Here is a 24,008-nt window from a genome sequence, read left to right on the forward strand (position 1 = left end):
TCCAGGAAGAAAGAAAAATAAGAGAGATACTTTAAAACTGGATTAGTTTCCTTTAAGCAGCCATCCCCAAAGTCCTGTGCAATAAATAGTTGCACTTTTAGCTGGGCTTACAGCCATCCCGCTAAAAATATTGGAGTTCTCCTTCTAAAGAAGAAGGCAAAAAGATGCTGTTTAAGCAGCTAGCAGGGTCTGCCATGTTGCATTTATTTTCATTTCAAAAAATAAATAAAAAATAAACTTTTCAGATTGACTCTATTATGAGAATGTGAAGATGATATCAGAAAGCAAATATAATATATATGTGCATATATGTGTGTGTATATATATATATATATAGAGAGAGAGAGAGAGAGAGAGAGAGAGAGACAGAGTCTTGCTCTGTCGCCCAGGCTGGAATGCAGTGGCGCGATCTCGGCTCACTGCAACCTCCGCCTCCCGGGTTCACGCAATTCTTCTGCCTCAGCCCCCAAGAAGCTGGGACTACAGGCGTGCACCGCCACGCCCGGCTAATTTTTGTATTTTTAGTAGAGACAGGGTTTCACCATGTTGGCTAGGCTGGTCTTGAACTCCTGACCTCAAGTGATCCGCCCGCCTTGACCTCCCAAAGTGCTGGGATTACAGGCATGAGCCATCGTGCCTGGCCTAATATAGAGCTATATCTTAATGAAAGAAGTACTTTTCACAGACATCGTACGTTTGGAATACAAACTGCAATGGAAACACAATTACATTTGTTTCACTGTGCCAATTTCTACCATACATATGGATACAATTTTGCTCAGAAGTATGTGGCACATGTTTCAAAAATAGTTACTGAAAAACAAAGTTTCTCTAAATGTGTTTTTTTCTGGTAACTAAAGTCACAATTCTTGAATGTGGTAGGGATGGAGGCAAATTGCTGTCATTCTGTCATTTCTCATATTGCTCCAGAGAGAATTCCACAGTTCCCCCACATATTCAGCCTGAGAATTCAACCCTATCTAGGCAGGTTCATGGGAAATGGAAACTGATTAGACTTGGGTATGATGGAGTAATAAAAATAAAATGCTAAAAATGAAAACAAAACAAAAAAACAACAACACCCACATTTCAAAAGTCACCAACACTAGTAATTTTCAAAAGAAATTATTTAGTGCACCGACGGAACTAGCAGTGGTCATAGCAAGGATGATGCTTTCTGTTTTAGCTTCACCCACACACCCACCCCCAAACTACCTAAAATAGATATTCAGTGGAAACAATAACTGTGTGCCTGCAAAGATATCTTCAAGTAATGTCCTCTAACCCAGAGCTGCACCCCTACTCCTTTCATTCCAAGTTTTAACTCAAATTCTGTCTTATATAGATATTTTGGAGCCACCAGTGAGACCTGACTATTGTCCTTTAGGAAGCAACAGAGACCTTATGGCCCCAACCCTAAAATATTTACTGCCTGGCCCTTGGCAGGAAGTAGTTACCGAATGGTTGTTTATTGAGCAAAGTTGATATGCATCCATTTATAGTCCAAGTATTTATTAAGCATCTATACATCAAGTACTATGCTGTTATTTTCTATTTAAGGAGATTTCAGACAAATGAAAGATATAGATAACTTCTTAAAATGCTCACTAAGTGCTACTTTAGGGGCAAAAATAAGTTGTAAGATGAGCATATATAGGAGGCAGTAACCCAAAACTGGAGAGGGGGGACTGTAACCAAGAAAGGCTTCCTAATTAAAAAGTTTTCTAAGTTAATACTAGATGATTAGAAAGAGTTCGCCAGGCAAAGTGGTAGAAGGAGCAGCAATTACAAAGACCCACAGAAAAATTGGGAACTTTAAATATTTCAGGGATGCTGAGTGCCGTGACTTGAACCTTGTAATCCCAGCCACTCCGAAGGCTAAGGCGGGAAGCTAAGGCAGGAGGATCCCTCGAGGCCAGGAGTTCAAGACCAGCCGCGGCAACAGAGCAAAATCCCCCCACCCTGGCACCCCACCAAACTCCACCCCATCCATCTCTTCAACAAAATAAAAACAAAAACAAAACAACAATGTATATCAGAGAAATATATCAGAAAATGGTCAGCAAAGGTTTAGAGATACCTATGTCAGGCTGATTGCATGGGTAGTGGATGGAAGAACGGTCATTAATTTATTAAAATAGCACAAGTTGAGCCACCAGCCTAAGGTCAGAAAACATAGCCATCCACATGTGTGTCTTAGGATAAAAGGCAGGAAATGATTGTTGAGGGAAGCTGAAGTGCCACAGTAAAGGCTGGTTTTGTAGGAGGGTGACAGGATAGGAGTCAAGGGATTGGGATGAAATGTAACTGCAAGCCAGTAACCCTGACCTGGACAGGAAGGTAGTGGTCTTGCCGGTGGTGTTCAGGCTCTTTAAGTACGTTTTCATAGACAAAGAATCTTAGCAACTCTTCTGGGACCTGCTCTCTGGTTGCAAGCTTTGCCTCCCTAGCAAATGAAGATAAAATAACCTTCTTCATTAATCTTTCCAAATCCCTCTGCAAGCCACATCTGAAATTCTTTCCCCGCTCCCCCACCCCTTTAAGAGAAAGAAAAATTGTCTGGCTCTGTCATCTAGGGCATGAGCCACCATATCCAGCCCACATCTGAAATTCTTTTGATGGTTATAAAGCCTTTTATCCCAGGATTAAAGATAAAGACTTAAAATGCAAATGTTGGCCGGCGCGGTGGCTCACGCTTGTAATCCCAGCTCTTTGGGAGGCCGAAACCCAGCTACTCAGGAGGCTGAGGCAGGAGAATCACTTGAACCTGGGAGGCGGAGGTTGCAATGTGAGCCAAGATCCTGCCATTAACCTGGGTAACAAGGCGAGACTCCGTCTCAAATCAAAAAAAAAAAAAAAAAAAATGCAGATGTTGATTGGGGTTAAAATATTGCAATTTTTTCTGACTAAAGTACAATCATAAAATGAACAAACAGCTATCAGATCCTTTCAAGTTTTAATTTATGGGACTTTGAGGGAAGGGAAGGAATTTCTTAGATCCTTCCTTATTATAGGCTAGTCTTGCTTATTCTCAAATGGAGCTAGGGAGGAATGGGTAAAAGCTAAGAAGATACTTTGTCCGATTTAGGAAATGTGTGTTTTGTTTTAGTTGAGGTATATCCTGTTTTGTAAGATACTGTATATATTTTTAAGTAATTATTTGAGAGCATTGTTATATCACTTTTTAGGGAAAGATGTTTTTTTGCCCCAGTTTATAGCTGTTTGGTTTAAAATTTTCATTTAATTTTCAGAATTTTTGCCAGACTCCTCTGCCCCCCCAAAAAAGCTCTAGATTAGGTGTATCTTAGGTGCTCCCCAAACCCCTGGCCACCCCATGCATACCTTTTCATTATTCACTGTTTAATTCTCTATCTCCCAGTCTAGATCCTAAGTCTCCATGAGAACAGGGACTATTCAGTTTTGTTTACTGCATATTTCCCAGTTCCTAGTTCAGTGTCTGGTGCTCAAAAAATATTCTTCGATAAATAGATGATAATAATATTGAAATATTGTGTATATTTCTTTGATTTGTTAGTAACTACAAGTAGTTTATTGTGTATATGTCAATTAGCAGAAGAAAAAGAGCAGTTCTGCTCTTTTTTATAAGCATTTTTAGGAGTTACTGTGCACCTTATTACAAGAAAAGTGGCCAGGAGTAGTGGCTTACACCTGTAATCCCAGCACTTTGGGAGGCCAAGAAAGGCAGATCCCTTGAGACCAGGAGTTTGAGAACCAGCCTGGGCAACATGGAGAAACCCCATCTCTACAAAAAAAAAAAAATACAAAAAATTAGCCAGGTGTGGTGGTGTGGGCCTGTAATCCCAGCTACACGGGAGGCTGAGGTGGGAGAATCACCTGAGCCAGGGAAATCAAGACTGCAGTGAGCCATGATTGTGGTACTCACTGCACTCTAGCCTGGGCAACAGAGTGAGACTCTGTCTCTAAAATAAAATAAAATAAAATAAAATAAAATAAAATAAAATAAAATAAAATAAAAAGCTTAGGCTATAAAAAACAAAATTTCTATTAACAATGTCTTATTAAATACATATTGTAGGCTGGGCGTGATGGCTTATGCCTGTAATCCCAGCACTTTGGGAGGCCGAGGTGAGCGGATCACTTGAGGTCAGGTGTTCGAGGCAAGCCTGGCCAACATGGTAAAACCCTGTCTCTACTAAAAATGCAAAAATTAGCCAGGCATGGTGGCAGGTGCCTGTAATCCCAGCTACTGCAGAGGCTGAGGCAGGAGAATCACTTGAATCTGGGAGGTGGAGGTTGCAGTGAGCTGAGATTGTGCCACTGCACTCCAGCCTGGGCGACAAGAGCAAAACTCCATTTCAAAAAAGTAAAATAAAATAAATAAATAAATAAAATACATATTGTATTTTATGTTTAATAAAGGGAATAAAGGGAAGCTTTCCCTTTTCCCTTGGAAAGTTCACTGAAAAATCAACTGTGAAATGGCAGATTAATAGGAAAAAAGACATACAAAATTTATTTTAATGTGCATAACACAGGGAGATTTCAGGAGAATGATTACCCAATAACTCAATGGGGTAGAGACGTTTATATACTCTTCTGTATAGGGGAAAGGGAGATTGGAGAAATGTGGCAACTTAAGGTATAGTAAAGAACTTTTAGGGGAAAATGGGGAACATACAATGGCCTGGGAAAAAGTGTGTTGAGCCCATAGAGCAGACAATAGTTTGTGACAAAAGTCTGTCCAAGAGTGTTGACAGACTTGTCTTTCTTCCTCCAATATGAGTTAAGTAAATGAAAACTCAGGCAAGGCAAATATGTTCCTCTTTGGCAGGTCTAGTTTCTAGGCAGATAAGGGAAATTCAGAGAACAACATCATTTGGCACTTCGGGAGAGACAAAGAATTGAGAGGCAGGAGGGGTAGTGGGGAAGGTGAGAGAGACCTTGAAGCAGCTTCCTCAGTTCAGCGCGGCAAAGCACCATATTTTGGGGTATCGGTTTCTGAGCCCCAACAATTTTTACATCACGTTCCAGACACATTTTATGACTTTTCTTCACTGCATACTTCTTTAAAACTCATCTTACTCTATTTTTCTAAAGGTATTTGCATTAAATGTGCAAAATACTAATGCTCTAAAGAGGAATATTTTGAAATATTAAGAATTATTTGTATTTCAATGTAAATAAAGTGATTTTTTTCTAGAAATAAAATTTCTAATTCAAATAGTCGCTTTGGAGTTTTTAATAGAAGATGCATATATATATATATACAGATATATGTTCATTTCTATTAAAATCAATGTGCTAATGTTCATATGTGTTAATATTAATAAAGGTCTTAGGATTAAATTTATTCTGAAATAGACTCTTAGGATTGTGAAAGTTTGAGGTTAGTCTGGCAAAAGACACATTTAGGGGAATATCTTTCTTTAAAAACAATTTTGTTTTTTTTTTGCTGTCTCTTAATCTCCTGCCTCACACATTCCACTTTATTGACATTACAGAAAAATTGATTCAACAGCATTTTTACTTGCACTGCTTTTTTTTTTTTTTTTTTTAGACGGAGTCTTGCTCTGTCGCCAGGCTGGAGTGCAGTGGCACAACCTCAGCTCACTGCAACCTCCGACTCCCAGGTTCAAGCAATTCTCCTGCCTCAGCTTTGCGAATAGCTGGGATTGGTGGCACGCACAACCACGCCCAGCTAATTTTTGTATTTTTAGTAGAGACGGGGGTTTCACCATGTTGGCCAGGATGGTCTCGATCTCCTGACCTCGTGATGCGTCCGCTTCAGCCTCCCAAAGTGCTGGGATTACAGGCGTGAGCCACCGCGCACGGCCACTTGCACTGCTTTTTAGCAGCGAGCTCTCAGGTCAATCAACTGCTTCCTTAGGTTTACAAACTGTGGGTGTGTATTTATAAACACAGTTGTTTTGTATATCCTTTGTAGAGCACGTGGTGAAAGTGACACAGGAATAAATGCAAACCTTTTTTTTCCCCTACTTTTTTCAAAGACATAAATCCCAGGAACACTCACAACCGCAGAAGGGGATTTGATGGACATACAAAGAAACTAAATTTTGTACCGCCACAGAAGTGAAGCATGGATAAGCTCAAAGGTATTTAGGCAGTGTTTTATTTCAAGATTTGTTATGGGGACGTCCGCCACGCCCTGGTCCGCCTTCACCAGGCCGGGCAACACTGCCCAGTCCCTGAGACCCGGCCGCCCACTAGGGAGCCGCGGGGGCGAGGCCGTGGGGGTGGACTCCGGGAAGAGGTCCCGAGAACCACACTTCCCAGAGTGCCGTGCGCAGCCCCGCCCAGCCCGCCCCGCCCCCAGAGGCCGCAGCTCACGGGGGCTGAGGTGAGAGGACGCCAAGCGCCCGCCAGGGCTCCGCGGGGCCGCGCAGGAGAGCGCGCGTCCGCTGGGTGCTCGCGCGGGGCTGGCGAAGTACCGCTGAGGGCGGCCGGGGCTCCGGGAGCCGGGTAACGTGGCTGCAACCTTAGCGACATCAGGAAGAACAAGGTCGAGGATCGAGGTAACGGGACGCTCGTCTCCCCTCAGTCCCCTCTTCCTTTGTGCGGTGCCGTCCGCTCGCGCCGAGCCCTCCCTCACCCCAGCCCCCAAGTCGCAACACCGTCCCGTCTTGGGTCTCCGGTGTGCGGAGGAAATTCGAGCCCTCGTGCACAAACCGAAACTCCACAGCTGAGAGGGCTTGGGGCCCAGACAGCAGGAGCTCCAGCCCCCGAGCTCCCTTGCACGGCTTTTGTCGCCCCCATTGGCGGGAGGAGCAGGGTTATGCTCCCGGCTCCCGGAGGGGAGCCCCAGCCTCTGGCTCAGTCAGTCTCGCCGGCGGCTCCTAGACTCCTTCCTCCCAGTCTTTCGAAGAGGGGCCCAGGCAGGTGCTTCGCGGGGTCCAGGAAGAGGGCAGGCGCGGTGCGGCTGGCGCGGGTTCGGGGCCCCGGGAGGGCGGCCGGACGCCCCCTGGAGCGGCGGCCTGCGGGGGCGGGGCGAGTGGGCCACCTCCGGGCCACGCCGCGCGGGGACGAGGCGAGGAAAGCACTGCCTGTCCCCACTCGAGGGGCTTGCTGGCCGCCCTGGAGGTGCCTTCCCGGGAGCGGCGGTGTAGACCTTGTGGAGAGTGCCTCCTGTTGTGGAGCCAGGAACCCGCAGCCTCTTTCTAGACGCGCGGCCGCCCGGTGGAGTTGTTACTGCCACGATGACAGCTCTTTACGTCTTCCACTCCGTGCTGGGCTCAGTTGGCTTGCTGTTTTCTTCAGAGAGAGCGATTTGGCTACATAGCTTGAATTTTCTACGTGCCTCGTGCTTTACTGGACTTGCACTGTTTTTCCCTCTTGGCAGTGTTTAATCGGGTGACTTTTCATAGAAAACGTTCAGTATTTTCATCTGTGTTAATGGCATAACTATTTTTGACTCTTTGCCCTAAGCTAATGTTACCAGTTTAGAGGGATACTTTGGGAAAAGGTACTTAGAACCTGGGTTGACATAAGTATTTTATCTGCTGGTTGCACGTTTTTTCCTTTGCATTGTTTTTCTCCTATACAAGATGGTAATTGTTGGAGTCTAGGTGTTCTTTATTCTCTCTCTAGAAGGAAATCCTCTTCGCGCATCTTTCCCGTGTTCTGGCCCTGCGGTACTCTTGGGTACGCGGAGGAGTGCTGCTAACAGTGCTGGCGCCTGCAAAGCTGCTTGGAGATGGCGGTGGCATTAAACTGCTGCTTTTCCTCAGACTTCCTCCTGGCACCCTCCTTAATTTGTCAAACTGACTGACCCAGTTCAAACTTCAAACTTTTAGTCACTTTATTTATTTAGTCACTTTTTTAAAACATTGGCTTTCAAGATACCAAATTGCGTAGGCCTAAATATAAAAAGAAGTGTCTCAGGGGCCGGGTGCAGTGGTTCACGCCTGTAATCCCAGCACTTTGGGAGATTGAGGCGGGGGGATCACTTGAGGTCAGGATTTTCAAGACCAGTCTGGCCAACATGGTGAAACCCTATCTCTACTAAAAATACAAAAATTCGCCGAGCGTGGTGGCACATGCCTGTAGTCTCAGTTACTCGAGAGGCTAAGACAGGAGAATGGCTTGAACCCGGGAGGCGGAGGTTGCAGTGAACCGAGATCATGCCACTGCGCTCCAGCCTGGGCGACAGAGTGAGACTCCATCTCAAAAAAAGAAAAGAAAAGTCTCAGGATACTCTATTCAACTACATATGAGCACCTAGCTTCATCATTTTAATTTTTAAAGCTGCCAATTCTTTTAGCATTTGATAAGATTACTGATAATTGGCCAAGATGATATATTCTGTAATAATTGCACATTTTTTGACAAGAAACTCAGTTCACATTCAGTGAGGGTAATTTTTTAAAAACAGTATTTCTTCATTCATTAAGAAGAAAGTTAGGGTGGGGCACGGTGGCTCATGCCTGTAATCCCAACACTTTGGGAGGCCAAGGCGGGCGGATCAAGAGGTCAGGAGATCAAGACCATCCTGACCAACATGGTGAAACCCCATCTCTACTAAAAATACAAAAAAATTAGCTGGGCGTGGTGGCGCGCGCCTGTAGTCCCAGCTACTCGGGAGGCCGAGACAGGAGAATAGCTTGAACCTGGGAGGTGGAAGTGAGCTGAGATCACGCAGCTGCACTCCAGCCTGGCAATAGAACGAGACTCCATCTCAAAAAAAAAAAAAAAAAAAAAAAAGTTGGGTAAATTTTGATCCCACCTGCTATTTTGAAAAATGAATTTTCTTTTTTAGAGCAGTTGTAAGTTCACAACAAAACTGAGTGGAAGGTATAGAAATTTCTCATGTATCGCCTACCCCTACAGAGCCAAAATCCCTCATCAGAGTGGTACATATATTACAATTGATGAACCTACATTGACATATTATCACATCCACAGTTAGGATTCAGTCTTGGTGTTAAACATTCTGTGGGTTTGGACAAATAACCCTTTTGTTTTTATCAAGAACTTTCGAGAGTTGTAGAGAACTGAAATGGATATTGTCATTTTAAAAAGATTAAAGAGACTATTGCAGACATCTTAAACATTAATTTCAGATAGTCTTTGTGTTTTATAAATTGAATGTTTAAATTTCTGGTTACTTATATTGGAATTCCCTAAAGAGTCACATTTATTTTTGTATATTAAGAACTAAAGGGCCCCACATGGTAGCTCACACCTGTAATCGCAGCAATTTGGGAGGTCGAGGCAGGAGGATTGCTTGAGTCCAGGAGTTTGAGACCATCCTGGGCAACAAAGTGAGACCTGTCTCTATATTCCAAAAAAAAAAAAAAAAAAAAAGAGGCCGGGCTCGGTGGCTCATACTTGTAATCCTAGCACATTCGGAAGCCAAAGCAGGCCAATTGCTTGATCCCAGGAGTTCCAGACCAGCCTGAACAACACGGCGAAACCCTGTGTCTACAAAAAAAAAAAAAAAAAAATACAAGAATTACCCAGATGTGGTGGTGTGCACCTGTGGTCTCAGCTACTTGGGAGACTGAGGTGGGAGGATCACCTGAGTCCAGGGAGGTCAATGCTGTGGTGAGCCATGACTGCGCTGCTGCAGTGAGCCATGATTGCATCACTGCACTCCAGCCTGGGTGACAGAGTGAGACCCTATTTCCAAAAAAAAAAAAAGCAAGACATGAGGGAGAATAAATGTTTCATAAAATAACAAAATGTTGTTTTCAGTCACTAAAATTCACTTGACTATGTCTTTTTTTTTTTCTGAACAAAATGTTTTATATTAGCCAAAGAAAGGAGGGAGTTGAGCATTTTAAATAAATTAATTTTTATTTACTCATGTCAAGATATGTCTACAATAAAAATGTCACCCATTAGTCTATTTTTAAAAATTCTGTTTTCTCTGTTTTGAGGGGCTTTTATGGAAGTACCAGACTATAATAATGTTCTGAGCTCACTTCTGGTACTACACAATTCTCTGTTAGAATCCCAGATCTCCACTTATTGGCTGTGTGAGCATGGCAAGTAATTTTCTAAACCTCTTTCCTTAGCTGTGGAAGGGGGGTAAAAATAATACGTACTTCTATTTTACCAGAATTGAGGATTATTTGGTGTTGTATGTGAAAGCATTCTCTAAGCTGTGATCAACTGTAATATTCGTTGATATTACTAGTTACATGCTATATTTTAAAGTGCTGCCAGTACAATTTATTTTCTGGTGGATATTGCTATGTAGATACTGTCAGCTGCTTTTTTTTTTTAATGGGTTGGTCATGCAAGAAAGTATATTGTTTGGTTTGGTTATGAATGATTTGGTTGGTTCTTATGAGTCAGAGGGAATTATGGAAGAGGGTTGGAGGGACCTTGGGAAATTTTCTACTTCGTCTCTCTGACTCTTAACCTGCATCTGTTAGCGTGAGCATAAATGGTCTTCCAAGGGTCTGTGAACTCTGTATATTTATACTTTTCTGGGGAGAAATTAAATGTAAATTTGTACTTTTCTGGGGAGAAATTAAATTAAAAGAGCATCATGACCTTGTTCCCACTAAAGGTTTAGGAAACCACTAGCTTCAATGATCTAGGCAGGTTTCTTTAGTAAAAATGTTAGAGATTATTTTTAAAATTAGTTTTTTTTGTGGAAAGGAAAGAGAAACAGGTTATATTGCGGAAAGGAAAGAGAACAGGTTATTTTTGAAGCACCGAGTGTCTGTTTTTCTTCCAAAGCTAGAATTGATATTTATTATACACTACCTTCATATGAATAATAGTGCTGCTACTTCTACCTGGAAGTGGTACCTTTGATTGATTCATTATCTTTAGGCAGATACTGTCTACTCCTCTCTTCTTCCCCACCCCCAGCCTTGATGGGCAATACAGTGGAGGCAGAGAATGGGACATACAATCCAGCATGTCAGAATATTATTTAAAATGTCAAAAGATAATTTGGCTTGTTTATTCTAAGTTTGGATGTTCTTTGTTTTCACAACAAAACACCTAATGTTAAAGAAAATTAAGTATTTAATCTTTCAAACTAGATGATGATATGTACATAATCTGTTGTATGATATTTCTTGTATATCGTAGAGTATAAAATTATATTAAATCCTAATAGATGATCACTTTGACTTTTAGTATTGCTAGTTTGAGAAGATGGATATGTATGTTTTCAAGAAATTTACAGCTTGCTTTTGTAGGTTATGTTATAATTAGTGATTTTCATTTATAACATTTAAAACTTATTTACTTTTTTTGAATTTCTGAATCGGACATACTTTTAAATCTGAGTTTATTCTTATTAGAATAAGCGTTTGGAATTTTGCCCTGTTTTCCTTGTATAATGATTGCTGGGCTATAAGGCTTTACAGTGTAAAACCAAGTTCTGTTCTGGATCAGTTACCAGTAGCATTCCCAAGGCTGGGAAAGTATGAGGTGGATCAAGTGATGCTATACAAACTTGTGAATGAATCCGTCCATCAAGTAATGTCTTTTTCCTTGAGATCTTTTTTCCTTTGATATTAATATTTTCATTTAAAGTGAAATGAAAATATTGAAATGTTTTTCAAAGTTCAAGGTTCTAAACCAATATTTGGGAATTTATAGAATAAAGTAGCAGAAGTGTGGTTCTTTGTAAAAATAGTCTGAGAAGTCTTAAATAGACCTCAAAGATTAGTAGTAGAGATGAATGCCAATATTGCAGCATACTTTATATATAAAAGATAAGTCACTACGTTGGATCTTTAGTTATTTTAATGCAGAGGATTGCTTAACTTTAATAAAGAAAGTTTGAATTAAATTAATTAGATATGGAAAACAAAAGGGAATAATTTCATCAAAAATTTTACCTATGGGAATCCTATCATTTTAAGATCAGTGATTTGTATGGGTTCTCCTACACTTAAACCTTAAAAAATTCTGACCGAGCGGGGTGGCTCATGCCTGTAATTCTAGCACCGTGGGAGGCCGAGGCAGGTGGATTACTTGAGGCCAGGAGTTCAAGACCAGCCTGGTCAGCATGGTGAAACCCTGTCTCTACTAAAAATACAAAAAATTACCTGGGCATGGTGGTGCACAGTTGTAATCCCAGCTGCTTGAGAGGCGGAGGCTGGAGGATCATGTGAACCCAGGAGGAGGAGGCTGCAGTGAGCTGAGATTGTGCTACTGCACTCCAGCCTGGGTGACAGAGCAAGACTCCATCTCAAAGAAAGAACAAAACCGAAAAAAAAACCTTTAAAAATTCCTGAAACATTTCCTTATAGGGAGAATATTATTAATACCACTATTTTGGTTCTCATTGTCATTTACACATAGGCACCTCCATACGGAGATAACATTAATTCTGTCTTTGGCCTAGTGATAAGAGCTTGGGCTTTGCAGTCAGGCAAGTCTCTATTGAATCCTCGACATTGCACTTCATAGCTATGAGACCTTGGTTAGGTGTCTTAACTTCTCTCGGCCTCATTATCCAAAACTGTAAAAAAATAGGAATTTTACCTCTTCGAGTTATCCTGAGGATTGAAATGAATACATGTAAGTATGTAACTCATGATGACAATTATATACATATATATATATATATATATATATATCTGTTGTGTGCCAGTTTGTTAACTCATTTAAGCTTTATAGCAATCCTATGAGGTTGATACTATTATTTTCCTCATTTTTACAGATGAGGAAACTAAAGTTAATGAAACGTTACGTAACTTAACCAATATCATACAACAAATATACAACTAAGAAGTAGAAGCACCCTATTAATGCTTGCTGTTGTCATTTAAAAAAAAAGATGACTTAGGGTATTATCATCTTTTCTATAGTGGGTTCCTAATAATTGCAGTCTCATGTAGAGCATTATAAAGCATATTTTATTTCTTTGCTGGAAAAAATGTTGATTGCAGGACTGTGTTCCTGACCAAGGACTCAGGATCACATAATTTATAAAAGTAATAACATTTGTCTATTGAATGCTTACTATGTACTAGATACAGAGCTAAATATATGAATTACTTCACTTACCCCTCACAACAACCTTAGAGCTGAGGCTCAGAGTAATTTTAAGTAACTTGCCCAAGGCTACACCGTTAACACAGAATCCCAAAAGTGTCTAGCTCTAAAGTCTCTGCTGCTAACCACCAGTTTATGTGTGTTGCGTCACGTATGGCTGACAGATATCTCTCAAAAGCAAGGCAACAGCTTCTATAATTTTAAATAGCAAAATGTGCTACTATAATTTTGAACTAGAAGGAAACTGATTCCCTACTGCCTGTAGGCTAAACCAAGCTTGCTGTCTGTTTTTGTAAACAAAGTTTTATTGGAACACAGCCATGCTGTGTTCTTTTAAAAATAAAGACACTGAGACCCAGAGAGATTAGGTAACTTCCCAGTAATGTAGCTACTAGTAATCTAATGTCAGTAACTATGTTAATAAGCCTCTGAAAGTCTGCCAATCCCTGAATCCCATGCTACCCCGTAAACTCTATGTAAGATCAGCAATGTGCTCTATTCAAAGGGACCGTGCCTGGTTGGCATAGCTATCCCTTCAGTAAGTAGTAAATTCAGCTTTGTGCTTTTCATTTGGTTTCAAACATCCAGTGTGAAACATTCCATACTTTGATACTTGGCAACAAATTATTGATAAATTAATTTTTTAGTAGGCATTGTTATCTTAAGTACAACCCTGTCACTTCTCTGACATTCTCAAATAAAAATAATGAGTAATATAGGCCCCCTTAAGGTTCATGCATGTAGTTCGCATATTTAGGTAAAATTCAAGATCTTTCTTTTACTACTTTATACTAGACTTTTAGACCACTATGACTGTGATAAACTAAGTGGCCCAGTTCAAACAAGGAAATGATTACTGTAAGGTATCAATGGAATTCCTTTTTAATAAAACAGATCCCAAAATAAACATCTTACAAAGTATTCAGTGTAGTGAAAATGTTGTTCATAGACCCTAGAAATGACATTAGTATTTAACAAGCAGGCTTTGATAATAGTAGTATCTAATATTGCGTGTGTCATTTAAGGATGGAGATACACTTTTAAGAAACATGTTAATAGGCAATTTTGTCATTGTGCAAACGTCATAGAGTATACTTACACAAACCTGGGTGGTATAGCCTACTACACACCTAGGCTATGTGGTGTAGCCTGTTGCTCCTGGGTTACACACCTATATAGCATGTTACTGTACTGAATACTATAGTCAATACCGTAACACAGTGGTTACCTATTTGTGTGTCTAAACAGAAAAGGTACAGCAAAAATAAAGTGTTATAATCTTATGAGACTATCATCTATGCATTGGTCACCATCATCTTTTGTGGACCAGAACACTGATATGCAGCACATGACTGTAAAGACTGGAAATGCTATTGTTAAGAAAAACTTTTTTTTTTTTCTTTTTGAGATAAGGTCTCACTGTGTCGCTTAGGCTGGAGTCCACTGGCAAGATCATGGCTCACTACAGCGTTGACCTCCCTGGGCTCAGATGATCCTCCTACCTCAGTCCCCTGAGTAGCTGGGACTACAAGTGCAAGCCACTACACCTGGCTAGTTTTTTGATTTTTTGTCGAGGCTGGCTCTCACTATGTTGCTCAGGCTGGTCTTGAACTCCTAGTAGTCTCAAGCAGTCCTCCCAGCTCATTGGTAACTGGTTGTTTTTAGCTTTTCAGTTTTCAAAAAAAAATTACTAGGTTGTATAACTCACAGCCTAAGTCATCAAGATATTTCTTAAAAGGTGGAACTGCCACATGAGAGGGCACGTAAATTAAAAAGATTTTGGATATCTTAGCTAAATGGAGCCTAGGAAGCCTTATATGAACAGCAGTGTGAGAGTGTTTATTTCCTGACAGCCCTACCAATTTTATTTTTTGTCTTTGGCAATATTTAATTTCATTGATTAATAAGGACTTTTTAATATTCTCATTGATCATTTTCCCTCTCATTATAATCTGCCTTTTTTCTATATGTAAGGACAGTTTTCGGCAGACAGTGTTGCTGTACTACTAACTGAAGGCCATGTTATTGTTGGTCTTAACTCAGTTATTTTTCAAGAACACATCTGTCTAAAAGAGGACTCTGACATCGAGCTGTTTCAGGCATCTAATTCACACTTAACTTTGACTTTGACTTCAGCACCAGTGACCTCTCTTATCAGTCTTTCCGGTAGCCTACTAGATCTCTCCATTGGCTCTCCTATCAGTGTTGAATTTCAGCACGCCCTGACTTCCAATTAGGAAATTATTCTTTCCAACTCAGTGATCTCGGCTCACTGCAACCTCCACCTCCCAGGCTCAAGTGATCCTCCCACCTCAGCCTTCCAAGTAGCTGGGACCACAGGCACGTGCCACCATGCCTGGCTAATTTTTGTATTTTTTGTAGAGATGGGGTTTTGCTTTGTTGTCCAGACTGGTCTCAAACTGCTGGGCTCAAGTGATCTGCCTGCCTTGGCCCCCAAAGTGCTGGGATTACAGGCTTGAGCCACTGTGCTTGGCCAAGAAAAACATTTTTTTAAAGTCACGACAGTAACTTGTTGGAAGTCATGTATACTTTAGGAACTATTGAAGCTATTATACAGTTTTTCAAACCAGCAGATTCTCCTTTAATGATTGGTATATTTTGGACTGTTTGATTCAAATTTTAAATGTAAATAAAAAGGAAATAATGAGTATAGCCTACTTTTTTCCTGACTTAAAAGTAAAAATGGAAATTTTAAGAAGTGTATTACCTTTGAAATAAAGTGATTCACAAATTGAAGTAAATGTCTTATGCACAGTGTTACTTTAGTTAAAATTATTTAAGCATACATTGATTTGGATTATAGTAGAAAAATAATCTCTAGTGTTCATAATCTGTTCATCCATTATAAAAATATTTTCAGTACTTTGTTTATTGTGTTATATGTGTTTACTGAACATGGGAGTAATAGCAGTGAAGACAGATGGTGCCTATACTTTATGGGCTTATGTAGTGTTATAGGGAAGACTAGTAGTGAATAGGTACTTATAAGTAATAAGTATTTTAAATTTGACCAAAAATTGAATATGATATACTTTGTGATAGGTATAATGAAAAAAATATCAGATTTTCGTGGGAGCACAGAGGAAGTACACTAGGAATAGGATTTTTAGCGATGGCCTTCTTGAGCAGATGAACCTGGGCTGAGTCTTAGAAGATGAGCAAGAGTTAGCAGGAGAGAGTGGTGGTAAAGGGCATTTCAGAAAGAGCAGAAAGCCTGAAAGGAGGCAGAGAGGTGTGAAATAGCCTGAAGTATGTGGAAAATTAAACACATTCAGGTTTTGCTCTATAGAACATGAGGTGGGGTTTGCCATTTTGTTATTTCACAAGTATGCAAGAATTGATTTTGGTAAATGCACATACATCTTCCATCAGCTTTCAGGTGTAGCTCTAAAATTAATCACATACTGCTATAAAATATAATCTTTAGTGTCCAAAATCTTCATCTAACTGAATTGTAAAATAACTTCTTTAATTATTATTATTATTATTATTTTTGAGACAGAGTCTCGCTCTGTCACCCAGGCTGGAGTGCAGTGGCATGATCTCGGCTCACTGCAAGCTCTGTCTCCCAGGTTCACACCATTCTCCTGCCTCAGCCTCCTGAGTAGCTGGGACTACAGGCACCCGCCACCATGCCCGGCTAATTTTTTTGTATTTTTTAAGTAGAGACAGGGTTTCACTGTGTTAGCCAGGATGGTCTCGATCTCCTGACCTCGTGATCCGCCCGCCTCGGCCTCCCAAAGTGCTGGGATTACAGGCGTGAGCCACCGCACCCAGCTGGCATTGAGTTTTTTAAGAGGTGCTTTCAAAGTGCCGTTTGGGGCTGGGCGTAGTGGCTTATGCCTGTAATCCCAGCACTTTGGTAGTCCGAAGAGGGCAGATTGCTGGAGCTCACAAGTTCACCACCAGCCTGAGCAACATGGCAAAACCCCACCTCTATAAAAAATGCAAAAATTAGCCCGGTGTGGAGGTGTGTGCCTGTATGTAGTCCCAGCTACTCAGAAGGCTGAGGTGGGAGGATGGCTTGAGCCCGGAAGTCAGAGATTGCAGTGAGCCGAGATTGCGCCACTGCACTCCAGCTTGGGCCAATAGAGCCAGGCCTTGCCTCAAAAACAAAACAAAACAAAACAAAAAACCCAAAACAGAACACCAAGTGCCATTTGGAGTTCCTCTTTCTGTTTAGTAGTCTTTTGATTAATGTGTAGTATGAAAACACAATCACTGTGCTGCAAAGAGTTATGAGGATAATACAGTGTAAAGTGAGTTAGTACAGTATTCAGCATAATGGTATTACATATTAATTTCACATGCTAAATGTGATAGAAATTATAAGTACAAAGGAAGCTAGAGAAAGAGAATGAGGTGGTCTGGCTTAGCATAATAGTATCTTTAAGCTTTTGCTATCAGTCCTGTTTTCTGTAATTCATTGTAAATGATGTTTATATATAAAAATATATTAGTTTTGTTACGTATGCTCTGCATTGAACCATAAACTTGTCTGCTTCTGTTTGAAGTATTTTCTCTTCATAACTTCCTATTTTGTTGATCGATATGCCTTTACTGGCACTTAGAGGAGCAAAAAAAAAAAAAAAAAAAAAAAAGGAATCAACTTCCTGTCTGCTTCGCTGTCATAACATGCCAACATGTGATAGAAATGGACATCTGTGGCATGTTATGACAATGATGTGCCACGGATGTCCATTTTTTTCCTCTCTGTTGTTTTGTGCTTTTAATCTATTTGAGGAAGGAGGAATATCATTTATTTTTCTCCCTAAGAATCAGAATCTTAGGCGTATTTTTAAAAAATTCCGGTTGTTTAAATTCTGGAGTTTAGGTTGAATTACATTTTTACTTGATACTAATATACGGTCTTTATAAGTCCTAACATCTACTGAATTCCTTAGGCAGAGTGAATAGTCTTTGAGTAAGTAGTCTCTTCTGCTTCTGTCTTCCTGTTCTATTATATATAATAGATTTTTTAAAGTTGAGGACATTGCATTATTTAAACAGACCATTTTAAGAGAATTTGGTATAGACAGCTTTTGAGCTGTTGTGTCCTGCCCAAATCTGAATTCAAATGTAAAAATAATTTTATAAAAATGAATATTTATTAAAGCCCTTTTCATAGAAATAGTATGCTGACAAATGAAAACATTTTGTGACAACAATAATAAAACTTTCACTAGATACAGTTAGAGTAGTTTGATATAAGGGGAAAAAGTGTATGTTCGTTTTGAACTGTATGCATTTTAACTTAGACAGTGATACCTGCTGTCATAATACTCATATAGGACATAAAATATGGCATGACAAAATAAGTGAAAGAAGACTCCCGGGTGCAGTGGCTCAGGCCTGTAGTCCCTGCATTTTGGGAGACCCAGGTGGGAAGATGGCCTGAGTCCAGGAGTTCAAGACCAGCCTGGGCAAGATGGCAAAACCCCATCTCTACAAAAAATACAAAAATTGGCCCAGCATGGTGGTTGCACACCTGTAGGATTGCTGGAGCCTGGGAAGTCAAGGCTGTGATAAGCCGATCGAGATTGCGCCACTGCACTATAGCCTGGGTGGCAGAGTGAGACCCTGCCTCAAAAAAAAAAAAAAAAAAAGAGAAAAGAAGAAGACGACGACTCACTAGACTAACAATAGTTGACCAAGGTTTGCTTGTTTGTTTGTTTGTTTTTGGCTAAGCATAGGGGACTTTATTAATGGTACATGACAAGGTGGGGCTCCTAGGCCCCTCCCTCTTCAGGGGTTCTGCATAGAAAGTGAGGAGGGGAGATTCTCAGTGTAGTGGGACACTGAGTGTGGCAGGGACTCCCCAGCAGTGAGGGCCTCTCTCTTCCTCTCATGCTCTCTCTGGGGCTGGTGGTCTGGTGGTCTTAATCTTGGAGGCCATGTGGGCCATGAGGTCCCCGACCTTGTTGCTGTAGCCAAATTCATTGCTATACCAAGAAATGATCTTGACAAAGTGGTTGTTGAGGGCAATGCCAGCCCCAACATTGAAGGTGGAAGAGTGGGTGTTGCTGTTGAAGTCGGAGGAGACAGCCTGGTGCTCAGTGTAGCCCAGGATGCCCTTGAGGGGGCCCTCCAACGTCTGCTTCACCACCTTTTTGATGTCATCATATTTGGCAGGTTTTTCCAGATGGCAGGTCAGGTTCATGACCAACACCTTGGCAGTGGTGACACAGAAGGCCATGCCAGTGAGCTTCCCATTCAGCTCAGAGAGGGCCTTGCCCACAGCCTTGGCAGCACCAGTAGAGGCAGGGATGATGTTCTGGAGAGCCCTGCAGCTGTCACGCCACAGTTTCCCAGAGGGGCCATCCACAGTCTTCTGGGTGGCAGTGATGGTGTGGACTGTAGTCATGAGTCCTTCCATGATACCAAAGTTGTCATGGATGACATTGGCCAGGGGCGCTAAGCAGTTGGTGGTGCAGGAGGCATTGCTGATGATCTTGAGGCTGTTGTCATACTTCTCATGGTTCATGCCCATCACTAACATGGGGGCGTCAACAAAGTGGGGAGAGATGATGACCCTTTTGGCTCCTTCCCGCAAGTGAGCCCCAGCCTTCTCCATGGGGGTGAAGACACCAGTGGACTCCACAACGTACTCAGCATCAGCATTGCCCCATTTGATTTTGGAGGGATCTCGCTCCTGGAAGATGGTAATGGGATTTCCACTGATGACAAGCTTCCCATTCGCAGCCTTTACGGTGCATGGAATTTGCCATGGTAAAATCCTACTGGAACATGTAGACCATGTAGTTGAGGTCAATGAAGCGGTCATTGATGGCGACAATATCCACTTTTCCAGAGTTAAAAGCAACCCTGGTGACCAGGTACCCAATACGACCAAATCCGTTGACTCCGGCCTTCACCTTCACTACCTCAGCGATGCAGCTGGCAATGCATGAGAAGATGCAGCTGTGTGTCGAATGGGAGGAGCAGAGAGCCAAGTTGACCCAGTTTTTTACATTGGGGGAAAAAACCCAACCCATAGAGATCATGTTAATTCAGTCACTCATGACTCCGGCTCATTGTGGGCAAATGCATAGATATTGTTAAGACACAGTCTTCAGCTGGGCGAGGTGGCGGGTGCCTGTAGTCCCAGCTGCTCGGGAGGCTGAGGCGGGAGAATGTCGTGAACCCCGGGGGCCGGACCCTGCAGTGAGCCGAGATCATGCCACTGCACTCCAGCCTGGGCGACAGCGAGACTCTGTCTCAAAAAAAGAAAAAAAAAAAAAAGACACAGTCTTCAAAAAAGAGTACATTGTGTTAAGCAGGCAAGTCTAAAATACAAAAGAAAGAAAGTTAACGAGTCGGAGAAATACAGCGTACTATGGGGGCTCACAAGAAAGATCACGTCCCATTGGGAGAATTAGGGAAGAATTCATAAAAAGGAATTATTTAAGCTGGGCCTTCACATCATTCCCTCACAAGGAATAGCTTGAGCATTTGCAAATACATTTGAAGAAAACTGAATAATTAAATCTGTGATATAGTAGAAAAAGAATGGACTTAATCACAGCAGGGTTGAAACCCCATCTCCCACCATTTCTAGCTGTGTGGCCTTGGGCAAGTCAGGGATGTTAGAACCATCCATAAGGTGATGCTTAAACAAGAGTATATTTAAGATTTCTGGCAAAATAGGTGGTGCACAGTGGTTTAATAAGTAGTTTTTCCATCTTCTTTCCCCCTTTCCCTACTTTATGTAAAAAATGAATGGAGAAAAAGACTGGAAGGTAGACTAGAGCCAGAGCAATGAGGACCTTGAATGCCAGGATAAGCTGAACTACATACATTAAGCAGTTTGGAAAGGACAGTTAGAGTTACATAAATCTAGCAGCATGTAATCCTTGATAGATGTTTAGTGATGGCAAGGAGGAATGTGGTGATTGGTTAGGGGAAGTCACTACAATCCAGGTTAGTATGTGGATCTGAACTAGAGTACAATGAGAGAGAATAGAGTTCAATGATAATAGGAAGAAAGGGAAGGATGAATAGAGATTTTTCCAAGTAGAATCCAGGAGAATTGAAGTGGATAGGTTGTGAAAGTTGAGAGGAGTCAAATACAGCTCACGTTTTGAAGTAGGGTAACTGAAAAAATGGTGTTGCTACCTGTAAAAGTAGGGGAATCTAAAAGTATAGTGAGGGAGAAGATAAGGACCTTGGTTTTTCATATATTTTGTTCTGTAATTATATTTCACTTATAAAGTGCTTTGAACAGTAGTGTGGTAGTTAATAGCACAGGCTGGAGAGCCCTGCTGCCTAGGTTCACATCCTGGCTCCACCACTTACTTGGGCTTCACTCCATCTCACTGTGCCTCAGTTTCTTCAGCTAGTTAGGGCACAAAATATGGCATGGCAAAATAAGTGAAAGAAGACTCCTGGGTGCAGTGGCTCAGGCCTGTAGTCCCAGCATTTTGGGAGGATAAGCAAACTGTGGATTATTTGGATTATTTTCAGTTTTTAGCAATTGCAACTAGAGCTGCTATATGTTTTCATGTGCAAGTTTTTGTGCAAACACGAACTTTCATTTCTCTAGGTTAAATTGCCAGGAGTCAGATTGCAGGGTCATAGTATAAGAATATGTTTAACTGTGTAAGAAACCTCCACCTTTTTTTTTTTTAGAACAGTGATGCTGTTTTGCATTGCCACCAGCAGAATATGAAAATTCCAGATGTTTCACATCCTCACCAGCACTTGGTATTGTTAGTATTGTTTATTTTAGCCATTCTAATACATGTGTAGTGGTATTTCATGATGATTGTGGGGTGTGTGTATGGGGATGTAGCAGGGGCTGTGTTGCTTAGGCTGGAGTGTAGTGGCTATTTAAAGGCATGATCGGATGATAGTGCACTACAGCTTCGAACTCTTGGGCTTAAGCAGTCATCCTATGTAGCTGAGGCTACAGGCGCACACCACTGTGCCTGGTTCATTCTTTTAATTTTCATTTACCTAATGGCAGTGATGTTGAACATCTTTTTGTGTGCTTATTTTCCATCCATATGTCTTCATTGGTGAAGTGTCTTAAGTCGCTGGTCCATATTTTAATTGAGTTGTTTTTCTTACTGTTAAGTTCGAAAGTTTTATATATTTGGGATGTAAATTTTTTGTCAAATATGTGATTTGCCAACATTTTTCTACTGGTTTGAAGCTTGTCTTTTTACTCTCTTATGGTGTCTTTCTCATAGCAAAAGATTTTAATTTTGATGGAGTTCATTTTAGTAATTTTTTTCTTTTTTTTTTTCTTGAGACAGAGTCTCGCTCTATTGCCCAGGCTGGAGTGCAGTGGTGCAATCTCGGCTCACTGCAAGCTCCGCCTCCCGGGTTCACGCCATTCTCCTGTCTCAGCCTCTCCGAGTAGCTGGGACTACAGGTGCCCGCCACCACGCCCGGCTAATTTTTTGTATTTTTAGTAGAGACGGGGTTTCATCGTGGTCTCGATCTCCTGACCTCGTGATCCGCCCGCCTCGGCCTCCCAAAGTGCTGGGATTACAAGCGTGAGCCACCGCGCCCGGCCTAGCAATTTTTTTCTTTCATATTTAACAACTAGTAGCCTGACCCCGAGTCATGAAGTTTTTCTGTGTTTTTATTGTTTTAGGTGTAGTTATGTATGTAACATAAAAATATATTTTATATATTATATAAAATGAATCAGAAACTATATGAAGCTATAGCCAGGTACAGTGGCTTGAAGTTCCAGGTTACAGTGTGCTATGTTATGATTAATTTTTTGTGTGTTCACCTTGTTTTTTTTTTTTTTTTTTGAGACGGAGTCTCGCTCTGTCGCCCAGGCTGGAGTGCAGTGGTGCCGCATTTCAGCTCACTGCAAGCTCCACCTCCCAGGTTCACGCCATTCTCCTGCCTCAGCCTCCTGAGTAGCTGGCACCCGCCACCACGCCTGGATAATTTTTATATTTTTTTAGTAAAGACGGGGTTTCATCATGTTAGCCAGGATGGTCTCGATCTCCTGACCTTGTGATCCACCCACCTCGGCCTCCCAAAGTGCTGGGATTACAGGCGTGAGCCACTGTGCCCAGCCATGTTCACCTTGTTTTTAGTGACCTTGCTAAACTTACTAGTTCTAGCTGTTCCTTGGGAATGGTTTACATAGACAATTATGTGTGCTGATAGGGACAGTTTTGTTTCTTTCCAGTCTTTGCCTTTTCTTTTTCTTGCTTTATTGCACTGGAGATAACTTTTACTTCATGTGTGGTTTTTCTTCTTTAGTATGTTGTTATGGTGGTTTAATATGCTGGTAATATGGTAGACTATATTTTTTTGAATATTGAAGCAGCCTTGCATAAACTCTTACGATAAATTCTACTTGGTCGTGATCATTCTCTATATTTTGCTAGATTATATTTGCTAATATTTGTTGGGGATTTTTATGTCTGTATTCATGAGGGATATTGATTTGTAGTTTCCTTTTCTGTTATCTTTGTTTTTGGTATCAGAGTCATAGCTTTTCTCATGAAATAAGTTGGGAAGTGTTTTCTCCTCTTCCGTTTTCTGAAAGAGATTTTGTAGAGTTGAGGCTATTTCTTCTTTAAATGTTTGGTAGAATGTAGTGAAACCATCTGGGCTTGAAGATTGCTTTTGAAACTGTGATTTAATTTAATAGTTATAGTAATGCTTAGGTTGTCTTTTGGGTGAGTTTTGGTAGTTTGTGAGTTTTGAGGAATTGGTCCATTTCATCTAAGTTGTCACATTTATGTATGTATAATTTTTCATAGCATTCACCTTATTTACCTTTTTAATGCCAGTGGGGTTTGTAATGATAGTCTCTGATATTGCAGATTTTGGTGACGTGTGTCTTCCCTCCCCGCCTTTTTTGCCAGATGTTTATCAATTCTGTTGATCAACAGGCCAGGTGTGGTGGCTCACACCTGTAATCCCAGCACTTTGGGAGGCCGAGGCAGGTGGATCACCTGAGGTCAGGAGTTTGAGACCAGCCTGGCCAACATGCTGAAGCCCTGTCTCTACTAAAAATATGTTGATCTTTTAAAAATAGCTTT

The 24,008-nt window shown here is 41.2% G+C and overlaps 2 protein-coding genes across 2 annotated transcripts in view; one reads left to right on the forward strand and one right to left on the reverse strand.

Annotated features, from left to right (window-relative positions):
- The first annotated feature begins 6,314 nt into the window (after nt 1-6,314).
- Nucleotides 6,315-24,008, forward strand: part of KLHL8 (kelch like family member 8) — a 59,159-nt gene continuing 41,465 nt past the window's right edge. Inside the window, exon 1 of the mRNA XM_032144507.2 lies at nt 6,315-6,515. The gene's annotated coding sequence lies outside the window, so the exon portion shown is untranslated. The remainder of the gene's footprint in view (nt 6,516-24,008) is intronic.
- On the reverse strand, nt 18,836-19,985 carry LOC116462258 (glyceraldehyde-3-phosphate dehydrogenase-like). Its single transcript, XM_032753831.2, has 2 exons — nt 19,746-19,985; nt 18,836-19,693 (listed from the first exon to the last, which is right to left on the reverse strand). The coding sequence occupies exons 1-2, from the start codon at nt 19,983-19,985 to the stop codon at nt 18,836-18,838; spliced, it is 1,098 nt and encodes a 365-aa protein (XP_032609722.2).

The sequence above is a fragment of the Hylobates moloch genome, unplaced genomic scaffold, assembly GCF_009828535.3.
Source record: "Hylobates moloch isolate HMO894 unplaced genomic scaffold, HMol_V3 SCAFFOLD_2, whole genome shotgun sequence".
NCBI lineage: Eukaryota > Metazoa > Chordata > Mammalia > Primates > Hylobatidae > Hylobates > Hylobates moloch.

What these genes read in the sequence shown, in the direction of transcription:
- LOC116462258 (XM_032753831.2), bottom strand. Translation starts at nt 19,985, where the DNA reads ATGGGTTGGGTTTTTTCCCCCAATGTAAAAAACTGGGTCAACTTGGCT. An exon ending in TCATTGACCTCAACTACATG is followed by an intron (nt 19,694 to 19,745) that starts GTCTACATGTTC and finishes TGCACCGTAAAG; the next exon opens with GCTGCGAATGGGAAGCTTGT.